Below are 11,723 nucleotides of genomic sequence, written 5' to 3' on the forward strand. Positions count from 1 at the left end.
CCTTTCCAACGTGAGTCACCGCTCCCCTATCCTCAAAAACCTTTCGCCAACTGTGTATGAGGAGGTTGGGGTGGGGTGAGGAGAGGTGAGCTGGCCCTTTGAGGACAAAAATTGTGCAGTTTAGGGTAAAAGGCCATAAACATCTGGCCTCATCTGGCACCCAATTAAGCACATTAAGGAAGGAGCAACAGCAGCTAAACAACCCAAGCCCATAAACGTGTCTAATTGCTCCTAACACGTGGATACATCAGGCTCCTCACATATATAAAAGGCCCGAGATGTTCAAGAACTGAACACCTCGTCCACTCGCCCTCCCTTAGGTCGTCTGCCTCCTGAGAGCCTCCCGTGCCCCAAAGAAGCACCATGACTTGTGGATCTTACCGTGCTCTCCCAGCATTCAGCTGCGTCTCCGCCTGCGGATCCCGGCCCGGCCGCTGCTGCATCACGGCCGCCCCCTACCGCGGCATCTCCTGCTACCGCGGCCTCACCGGGGGCTTCGGTAGCCGCAGCGTCTGCGGGGGCTTCCGTACTGGCTACTGCGGCCGCAGCTTCGGGTACCGCTCGGGAGGCGTGGGCGGCCTCAGCCCTCCTTGCATCACCACCGTGTCAGTCAATGAGAGCCTCCTCACGCCCCTCAACCTGGAGATCGACCCCAATGCGCAGTGCGTGAAGCAAGAGGAGAAGGAGCAGATCAAGTGTCTCAACAACAGGTTTGCTGCCTTCATCGACAAGGTGGGTGTCCTTGATCACACCCTTCCTGAACCTTCCCTTCCTGGGTGGGCACTCAAGGGTTAGTCAGGGGGGCAGGAGAGATGTGGGCCAGGTGAGCCCCCAGGCTGATGGAGGAGATGGACACACTTCCAGGGCACAAACAGACCAGAGAGATGAGTCTAGAGCAGGGGCTCCTGAATAGAGCACTGTTATTATATACAACCTCTGTCCAGACAGGCAGGGTCCCCACAGACAAGGACAAGGCTTGGAACCACATGTCAGAGAAGAAAGCATACATGCAAACAAGACTCAAGAAATGCACACAAGATATAGGAACAGGACCACAGTTCAGCCTTCAAGTATTTGTCCTTGATCACACCTGTTTTGAACCTCCTCCCCTCCTCCCATGCCTAAGTCCTGGCTGGGCACTGATGGGGCAGTCAAATGCAAAAAGAGCTCTACTTGGCTCCTGATCACATGCCATCTAGACTCAGCAGGTCAGGAAAACTCAGTTCACCTGAGAAGTGAATCATCTTTCCAAACACCTTGCTCTCACTCTAATATAGAAAATACAAACATGATCACTATCTTGAAATCCAGAAATTGCCTTGTCTCCCACTGCCCCCTCTGTCTAATTTCTGCTGAACTCCTGCTTTTGGAGTTTACCTTGAAGCAATCAGCACACTCCCCAAGCCCCTCCATCCCCCAAATAGGCTTTGGGGCCGTAGGAGCCATCTGACCCCTCCTCCCACCCCAAATGGCAGGTGCGCTTCCTGGAGCAGCAGAACAAGCTGCTGGAGACCAAGCTACAGTTCTACCAGAACCGCCAGTGCTGCGAGAGCAACCTTGAGCCCCTGTTCAATGGCTACATCGAGACGCTGAGGCGGGAGGCTGAGTGCGTAGAGGCTGACAGTGGGAGGCTGTCCTCAGAGCTCAACAGCCTGCAGGAGGTGCTGGAGGGCTACAAGAAGAAGTGAGTGTGGCTGTGGGGTGATGTTGGGCACAGGAAATGGACATGGATTCAACCACTGGATGAGACTGAAGCATTTCATAGAAGGGGATGTGACCATGCAGGGCAAGTTGGTGGTATGCAGCAGGATCTTCCCATCAGGCAGTCGTTGCTCAGATGCCTATGAGTAGGGCCATGATTCCCTAGGAGGTCTCTCTCTCCTCCTTCAGGCTTCTCTTCTGGAAGCCTGATTACCCAGCAACAGTGCCCTGTGCTCTGTGGGAGGAGGCTTCTGCATTCTCCCAGGCCTGGCCCTTCAGGCTCCCACCTGTAGCACTTGGATGTGATATGAATCTCAGTGTCTCTCAGGGCTGCCAGGTCCTAGGTCTCTGGGTTTTCCACTGTCTAGGTTGCTCTAAAGCTGATGGCCTCTGAGATTCATAGGTCCTCCCCCAGCTGAGCTAGGTTGGACACCCAGGTGGGGAGAGGCTGGGGCTGCAGTGCCCCAGAGGGGCTGCTGTCCACTCCTGGCTGGTGCTGAGTCCTTATTTTCCTCCAGAGGTGACCTCAGAGCAGTTTGGGCAGCAGGGCTGTGAGGTTCCAGAAGTGTCACCCCCTGGATCCCTCAATTCCAAGTGGAGAGAGAATCACAGACACACCCCATCTGGCTATGTGGGGAGGTCCTCCCTAGTGTTGTCCCATTCACTGGTAAAATGTGGAGGGGGTTCTGGGGAGACCTGCCCTGCCATGATTCCCCTCTCTGCCCTCTTCCCCAGGTACGAGGAGGAAGTTGCTCTGAGAGCAACAGCCGAGAATGAGTTTGTGGCTCTGAAGAAGGTGAGTAACATGGGATCAGGAAGCAGAGCCATGAAGGATCTCAGAATGACAGGCTCTCATTGTGGAGAACAATGGTTTCATCCTCTTTGGGGAGCAGTGACTTTGCCAAGTCAGGATGTGAAATTCCCATAGACCAGGTCATGAAAGGCACATCCAAGGCTTTGGCAAGGGCAGTAACCTTGGACAATCCACTAATGCCCTGAAGCTGGGGTATAGCTGAATTGACCTCTGGATGTTCTGTGGTGTTTCAGAAGTAGTCTGTGGCTGGGATTCCGTGGAGGCATGGTAGCTTCAGTCTCTCTGTAGCTCATGCCTCTCTCTGAGAGATGGTGTCCTGTCTAGTGTCTCAGAAGTCTGGTTAAGAGGAGGGGCACAGTCCCAGGATCTAGGGGAGGATGGAGCAGAGCCAACAGTGGCCACGTGGAGTCTTGGAGAACTATAGGCAAACAGGGAAAGGTCAAGGTGGTTGAGCAAGGGAGCCAGTCTGGCAGGCTTTTTGGTACAGGGAAGGGGAAAAGGAGAGCTGGAAAGTGAGAGATCTCAGGTAGGAAGGGTGAAAGGCTGGTGGTTCATCTCCAAGGCACAAGGCATTTGTTCTTAGAAGGGGAGGAGGTTATGAGATGCCTCCAGGGAAGGGCAGCATGGAGATGGGACAGGAAGAGGAACACAGGGAATCCTTTCCTCCTCACCTCCTTGTAATGGGTGAGAAGAAAGAGGAATTTGGGGTGATGATGATCACCAGGGGTCCTCTTTGCTCAAAGACTCCCCATCTTCCCAGGATGTGGACTGTGCCTACCTCCGCAAATCAGATCTTGAGGCCAACGTGGAGGCCTTGATTCAGGAGATCGACTTCCTTCGGCGACTGTATGAGGAGGTGAGTGATTGTAGCCCTGGCAGAATCCAGGATCTGGAAGAGAGGGTGTTGGTTTGGGTTCGGAGTTGGACAGGAGTTTGAGCAGGAGCTGCAGTCCATGAGGCTGTCAGAGGGGGACCTCTGGGAGGCCCAGGGAGATCAGGAGGGCTGAGAAGGCTTCTACACACTGTGGTGGGGGAAGCCAAGGTGTAAACAAGACCCTTCCACCCTCCTGCCCCACCATCTGCAGGAGATCCGAGTTCTCCAAGCCCACATCTCAGACACCTCGGTCATCGTCAAGATGGACAACAACCGGGACCTGAACATGGACAACATTGTGGCTGAGATCAAGGCTCACTATGATGACATCGCCAGCCGCAGCCGGGCTGAGGCTGAGAGCTGGTACCGCAGCAAGGTGAGTGGTCCAGGACACCTGCCTTCTAGACATGATGGAAGGGATGTGAGGTATACATTAACAAGGCTTCTTTTGTCTGCCAATTTGGATTTCTAGAGATGGTGACAGAAGTGCAGACAGCTCTCAGATTATAGTGGAAGGACAGGGCTGCCATATATGGTTTCACAGGCTGTGCACTGGGCATCTGTGGTGCCTTGAATGGGTGGAATGTCCTGTCCTGAGCTTCACAAGCCTCTCTGCTTCCCACCAGTGTGAGGAGATCAAGGCTACGGTGATCCGACACGGGGAGACCCTGCGTCGCACCAAGGAGGAGATCAATGAGCTGAACCGCATGATCCAGAGGCTGACGGCTGAGATCGAGAATGCCAAGTGCCAGGTAGGAGCTGTTTGAGGCCCACCCAGGTTCCCACAGGCAGTATGTGTGCCCAGCTGGATCTCACCTTTCATGCTGCAGTCCATTTGCATGACTTGAGACCAAGGCTGTGGTCACTCTGGGTGATCCAGGTAATGAAGGGGAGAGATTCCTGCTGTGTGGAGAGACCATAACCCACCTTGTTCTCTCCTGGGCCCTTAGAACTCCAAGCTGGAGGCTGCAGTGACCCAGGCAGAGCAGCAGGGCGAGGCAGCCCTCAATGATGCCAAGTACAAGCTGGCCGGGCTGGAGGAGGCCCTGCAGAAGGCCAAGCAGGACATGGCCTGCCTGCTCAAGGAGTACCAGGAGGTGATGAACTCGAAGCTGGGCCTGGACATCGAGATTGCCACCTACAGGCGCCTGCTGGAGGGCGAGGAGCAGAGGTGGGTACTGTAGCCAAATTTCTCTCCCAGCCCTGCCTGGGTTCTCATCATGCGGTGTACCTGACTTTCCTACTTGACAAAGCTCCCCATCCTGCAACTGGACAGGTAATTTGAGTAATTTCTTTAGGTATGTTTCTAGCCCCATTTCAGTTTCTCATGCCCACTTAGGTGCTGATCTGGGATTGGTGCTTTGCAAATCTGTTTCTCACAGCCCAGAGTCAAGGTCATAGTAATTGCTGTTCCTGAGTAGCCCTGTCTGGGCTAGGTCGCCTTCCCTCAATAGTGATTCTTCTCTCCTGGCCCTCACTGCACATGGCCCTCAGGGTTCCAACTCTATTCTCAAGCTTGGCCTTGGCTCCAGCCCTGGGAGTTCAGATTTTCTCCCAAATGACAGCTTCAATAGAGGATTTTATCAACACACACTTATATATTCTAACTATATAGTGCCTTTGCCTAAGTGTTCATTGCAGCAAGTGAAATGAAGGGTAGACAGATAACAGGGACTGGTCCCTTGAAGCAGCTGTAGCCTGCTCTGGGCATTTTTACTTGTTGCTTCTTTTGAGGGCGAAGGGAGACTCACTGGTCATTAGCCGTCTATGTTCAGGTGGAGGGCGGCTGAACCGCTTCTGTGAGGACAACAGTCACAGGCTGCACCCTTTGGTTCTTCCCCTGGAAACAGAAAGGTCCATCCCTCTGCCCCAAACACTCTTGGAATGAACTGAGAAGCTTTGCTGTGGATTCCCTAGGAAATGTGGGCCTGGGAAGGTAGATTGTGAGCTGCAGAATCTCCTCATTTCTGAAGCTGATTAAGACAACCCTTTGCTTTGGTCTCTCAGAGGGACTCTGTTTTCCTTAAGGAGACAGCATCGCGTAGGAAGGAAACCCAGGCTGGATGGAGTTAGGTGGCCGGAGTGGCATTGGTTATTTCCTCTTTCTGGGCCTCAGTTTACCCATTTGTTAAGTGAGGGACTAAATGTAGCTAATCTCTGAGTCTGCTCTCAATGTGTTCTAACATCCCATTCATTCATGCAAGTTATTTATTGAGCCAAGCATCATCTGGGGGCACTGTAGATTCTGCAGTGGGGAAAAAGGATAGACAAAAAAATTCTGTCCTCCGGAAGCCCATTCTTTAGTGATACCAGTCAGATCAGATTCAGGAATTTAAATCTGCTGCTCCTCAGATACATTTACAAGTCAATAAGAACGGAAAGAAACAGTAGGAGCTACCATACCCGAAGCACTACCGTTCCTGATGGCAGAAATCAGGCACTTACAGGCATTTTGAGTTCATCCTCGCAAAGTTCAGGGAGTAGATTTTCCCCAGGAGGCTGGCTGTATGTGTGCTAAGTTGCTTCAGTCCTGTCCGACTCTTTCCGACCCAATGGACTGTAGCCTGCCAGGCTTCTCTGTCCATGGGATTCTCCAGGCAAGAATACTGGAGTGGGTGGCCATGCCCTCCTTCAGGGCGTCTTCTCTACTTAGGGATCAAACCCGCATCTCTTATGTCTCTTGCATTGGGCAGGCAGGTAATTTACTACTAGCACCACCTGGGAAGCCCCTAAATCCGAGGTTGCTCAGCTAATAAAGGATAGAGAGAACCCATACATTGACCCAGGGCTAGCGCTTAATGGAGCCTTTCAGGGGCAAGTGCTCAGAATGAGGGCGGGGGACCTCACCCTTCGCCTTGGCTGTGTGGACCAGCTGCTTTTCAGGGCACTGACCTTTCTCTTTTCCTTTCCCCGCAGGCTGTGCGAGGGCGTCGGGTCTGTGAATGTCTGTAAGTAGCCCGCCCCTCCCCATTCTCCAGCCGGGTGGTCACAATGCCTTTAGGGAGGGGCACTTTCGCCGCTCCAAGCCGCCTGGCTGGGGCAGTGTCTGACCGCGTCTCTGCCTGTTCTCCACCCCGTTCAGGCGTCAGCAGCTCCCGCGGTGGCGTCGTCTGTGGCGATCTCTGCGCCTCCGGTGCTGCCCCTGCTGTCACCACCAGCGTCTGCAGCGCCCCCTGCAGCGGCAACGTGGTGGTGGGCACCTCCGACGCCTGCGGCCCCTGCTCTAGGGTGGGCGGCAGCATCCTGGGCTGTAAGAAGTGCTAAGGTTGCCTTCCGGCCCAGCCAGGACGTCTCGCCACCGGAACGCCCCTTCCGTTGCACCCCCGCCCCTCGCCCCCGGGCCGCCCGCTGGCCTGCACGGTCTGCCTTCCCTGCTCCCTCTCTGCTTCCTTTGCGTGCCATCCGCCAGGCACCTGAGCCCCGGGGAGGCTGGGGCGCACCCTGACCTCTTTCTGTAGCCTTTCCTAGTAGTCGTTTTGCTGTCTTGAGGATTCATGCCTTCTTCTGCCTTCTGGGTTTTGCTTGATTCATTGGTCCTGCCTGATCCCCTTCACCTAATCTTGGAGGAACGGGGAACAGGCCCCGGAATCTCCCTATCTGCACATCCTGGGGAATCTGCGAGTGTGCTGGTACCTGTGGCATGGACATGGGGAACGCTGATGGTGGTTTTCCTGTAACTCTTTGAGGGCCGTGCCCTGTGGGAGGGGAGACCATCACCTTTCAAGGATGCCCGCGGAGGCTTCTACAAAGCCAGTGAATCAACTGCCTGCAAGCTCTTTTGTCTTTGTTTCCCTCTTTGTTTCCAATAAACTAATTGTGGCTAATCAGACCTAGTGCCTCAGAGTCTCATAAATGCCAGGGCCCTCCTGAGATAGCTGCTCCCTGCCAGTGATGTCCTCAGGACCTCTCATGCACTCAGTTATTTTTCGTTAGGTGAAAATGATGTGGTAGAAGCTGCCCATCTGGCCTTGAGCCACCGGAGCCTTGAGAAAACGAGAGAAGACCATGGAGATGGGGAATCCCTCCCTGCCTTGTGTGGTCATGGGTTTCTCTAGACCAAGGATTCTCGACATCAACACTACTGACATTTTGGGCTAGAGACTTCCTTATTGGGGGGGCAAGTATCCTGTGCATTGTAGGATCAGGGATTTGCTCACAGTTACTGAACTAGTAAATGACTGACTCAACATTCAAACATAGGTTTAACCAACTCTTTAATACATAATTTTACTTAGGGAGTCAGAAGGGCAATAGACAGCTGAAACCTCCCTATAATCCAATAGGTATCATGATTCCACTTTACACATGAAGAAGCTAAACTTTAGTGAGGATCAGTGACTTGCCCACCGGCCTCTACCCACTGCACGGCCTCTACCCACTCCACCCTCCCCGAGTTGTGACAACCAAAGCTGTCCCTAGACATGGCCAGATGTGCCCTATGGCTTCTCAACCAGCGTGATCCTTCTGTCAACCTGCCAAGGACATTCCTGGAGGGGAAAAGTACATGGGTGAGGGTAAGAATGAAAGGAAGGCGTGAGGGACAACAGTGTGAGGGAGAGGAAGAGCTTCAGGTTGAGGGTCAGGAGAACCAGGCTTCTAATTCAGAGTCCTGACTCTGCCATTTCCTAACTGGGTACTTTGGGCAAGTCACTTCTGCCTTCTGAGCCTCAGTTTCTTTGGCTAGAGAATGAGGGATGGTGGACACTATTCCTAAGGGTCCTTCTGGCTCCCTAAGTGAGGTCTTAGGGAGGACTGTGTATTTAAAGGACTGTGTATTTAAAGGAGTATGTATTTAAAGGAGTTTGGTTAATACAAGCCTATGTTTGAATATTGGTTCAGCCGTTTCCTAGTTCTGTAATTGTGAGCAAGACACTGATTGTCACTGAGCGTCACTGAGCTTTACAGTTTATTCATCTGTAAAATGGAATAATGAGACCTACGGGGTTGTAGGGAGGTTTCAGGTATCTATTGCATATAACATACCACTCCAAAATTTAGAGGCTTGAACCATAATGCTTTATTTTTTCTAATAATTCAATAGGCTTACTGGGCAGTTCGTCTACTTTATGTGATGTTGTTTGGGATGCTAGGATGTCTGGAAGGTCCAAAATGGCCTCATTTCACATGGCTGGATTTGGTGCTGGATATCATGGACAGAGGAGCTTGGCAGGCTACAGTCCATGGGGTCACACAGAGTCGGACACTACTGAATAGCGACGAAGAACACACACTAGCTAGGAGTTCAGCTGGAGCTGTTGGCCAGGACATATCAGTCAGGAGACAATCATTTGAACAGATGAAGTTTAATATAAAGAATTATTAACTGTAATAGGTGATTGAGTCATGAGAGTTTGGCTAGTAAGAAGCAAGAAATCTAAGCATACAGGGACTGCAGTTATAAGGAACAGCCCCTACCTCTAGACCTAAGGGGGTGCACCCAAGGAAGTGGACCCCAATGCCAAGATCTGGACCTCAGATCCAGGGAAAACTAGGGAGACCTGTTCGTGAAGACATGTCTCCACCTCAATACCACCCAAGGGAGATACTGAAAACTGCTGGCCACAGTATACTGCTGACCACTGTGCTCGGCAGCAGTAAAGCCATGGCAACACAGGAGAAGTTCTGGAGAAACTGTGGGTGCTGCAGGAGTCTGCCAGGAGGAAGCTGGAGCCAGGAAGGAAAGCCCCTTCCTCTTGCGCTATCGCTCCATCACCCTCTACTGACAAAGCTCAATCTTGTTCCAGTAAACAAGGGAAAGTATTTAAAGGGCCCCTCTAACTGTTCACAGAGCAGGCCATGACAGGTGAATCTGGAGCTGACAGACAATGCATTGATAACTGGAGTCCAGGGACTTGGTTCTCCTCCATACGAGCCTTTCTCATATAGCTGCTTGGTGGCTGGGTTCTAAGAAGGATGGTAGGGAGCAGAAGCAGCCAGGCCTCTTTAGGCTTGAGCTCAGAAGCTCACTTCCACCATATTCTACTGGCCAGAGCAGTCACAGGGCCAGCTCAGGCTCAAGGGGAGGGGAAGCAGACTCCACCCTATGTTGGCTTATGTGTGAAGAGAAGAACAGAATGGCCAAGTCCTCTTGTGGACATCAGACCCCACAGTGTGCCCTCTGGTCACAACAATTCATGTCCCTCCCAAAAACAACATATGCTAACTCCTCCAAAGAACCCCCCCCCCTCCAAATTTCATCCCATTATTACATCGGCTGGAAATCAGGATCTCACTGGTTGGATTAGATCCATTAACACATGAGACTCTTGGGATATGGTTCTTTTGTTGTAGCTCCTCCATTATTATCTACCTCAGGCTGAAATCTTGTGAATCAAATGGCAATTATTTATGTCCACCACACCTGTAGGCATTCACCATTGCATTCAGTTATTACAGAATCCTAAGTCCCTGGGAAGGAGGTGTTACAATCCCAGAGCAGAGTCCAGAGTCACTTCCCCAAAAGGTCAGAACTGAAAAGGCCCTTTGTAGAACCTCTGGGGTAGGATAGCCACAATCTGCACTTCTGTTTAGAAAGAGGAAAAATTTGACACACAGAGAAATCCCTGATTCATAACAGTTCTAAGTACAGTCGGGCACCCATTGCTAATTCCTCCTGTTGCAGAGACTGGGAGTGTATCTGATTAGTGCCTAGTTCTGCTCCCTGAAATTGGTTCTCCTCTGCCCTTGTCTCTATCCTTTGGAATCTTGGCTTCACCTTCTGTATCATCCTTTCTTTTTCATGATAAACAGCCCATGTGTTCTTAGCCTGCTTCTTGTCTGTAGGAGGTTAGGAGCCCAGAGGCCTCTTTTCACTTTGAATGGTTTCTGTTCCTTGTAGTTAGATCTGCTATAATTCTTTAAACAATTTGTAAGGTGTGAGGTGGGGCTCAGGGCCTCAGGACATGAAGCTCTTACAGAAGTCGAGTGTACAATGCCAGTCCTGCTTGGTCCCTTGAGCTGGTAGCTGGAAGGCAGGTGCCTCACCTCCAGAGGCGTGGGGTGTCCCTGGGCTCCCCCAGGTGGCACCTGGACAACCTCCCAAGCTTATTACAGAATCCTTGCTAAGTCCTCGGGAAGGAGGTGTTACAATCCCAGAGCAGAGTCCAGAGTCACTTCCCCAAAAGGTCAGAACTCAAAAGGCCCTTGTAGAGCCTCTGGGCAGGCCTCAATTTTTAAATATTGATTTTTATGGCAGTATAGTTGTTTCACAATGTTGTATGAGCTTGTAGTGCAGAGGAAAATGAATCAGCCACACATAATACATACATATATGTCATCCCTCTTAGATTTCCCTCCCATTTAGGACATCACAATGCATGAAGTGGAGGTCCCTGTGCTATACAGCATGTTCCCATCAGTTGTCTATTTTATACATGGTATCAATAGTGTATATGTGTCAATCCAATCTTTCAGTTCCTCCCATCCAATCCCTTTCCCCCTTGGAAGCCATTCATTTGCTGTCTACATCTGTGTCTCTATTTCTGCTTTGCAAATAAGATTATCTATACCACTCTTTTAGATTCCACATGTATGCATTGATATACAATATTTGTTTTTCTCTTTTTTACTTACTTCACTCTGTATGACAGTCTTTAGGTCCATCCTAAAAGATGATGCTGTTAAGGTCCTACACTCAATATGCCAGCAAATTTGGAAAACTGAGCAGTGGCCACAGGTCTGGAAAAGGTCAGTTTTCATTCCAATCCCAAAGAAAGGCAATGCCAAAGAATGCTCAAACTACCGCACAGTTGCACTGATCTCACACGCCTGTGAAGTAATGCTCAAAATCCTCCAAGCTAGGCTTCAACAGTACATGAACTGTGAACTTCCAGATGTTCAAGTTTGATTTAGAAAAGGCAGAGGAACCAGAGATCAAATTGCCAACAGCCACTGGATCAGAGAAAAAGCAAAAGAATTTCAGAAAAACATCTACTTCTGCTCATTGACTATGCCAAAGCCTTTGACTACGTGGATCACAACAAACTATGGAAAATTCTTAAAGAGATGGGAATACCAGACAACCTTACCTGCCTCCTGAGAAATCTGTACGCAGGTCAAACAGCAACAGCTAGAACGGGACATGAAGCAATGGACTGCTTCCAAATCGGGAAAGGAATACATCAAGGTTGTATATTGTCACCCTGCTTATTTAACTACTATGCAAAGTACACCATGTGAAATTCTGGGCTGGATGAAGCCCAAGCTGGAATCAAGATTGTTGGGAGAAATATCAATAACCTCAGATATGCAGATGACACAACCCTTATGGCAGAAAGTGAAGAGGAACTAAGGAGCCTCTTGATAAAAGTGAAAGAGGAGAGTGAAAAAGTTGGC

At 50.8% G+C, this 11,723-nt stretch overlaps 1 protein-coding gene across 1 annotated transcript; it reads left to right on the plus strand.

Annotated features, from left to right (window-relative positions):
• The first annotated feature begins 282 nt into the window (after positions 1-282).
• On the plus strand, positions 283-7,218 carry LOC102389994 (keratin, type II cuticular Hb1-like). Its single transcript, XM_006058471.4, has 9 exons — positions 283-732; positions 1,476-1,684; positions 2,437-2,497; positions 3,276-3,371; positions 3,601-3,765; positions 4,016-4,141; positions 4,340-4,560; positions 6,306-6,337; positions 6,472-7,218. The coding sequence occupies exons 1-9, from the start codon at positions 364-366 to the stop codon at positions 6,651-6,653; spliced, it is 1,461 nt and encodes a 486-aa protein (XP_006058533.4). The 5' UTR covers positions 283-363; the 3' UTR covers positions 6,654-7,218.
• The last annotated feature ends 4,505 nt before the right edge of the window (positions 7,219-11,723 follow it).

Source organism: Bubalus bubalis, chromosome 4 (genome assembly GCF_019923935.1).
Source record: "Bubalus bubalis isolate 160015118507 breed Murrah chromosome 4, NDDB_SH_1, whole genome shotgun sequence".
Taxonomy (NCBI): Eukaryota; Metazoa; Chordata; class Mammalia; order Artiodactyla; family Bovidae; genus Bubalus; species Bubalus bubalis.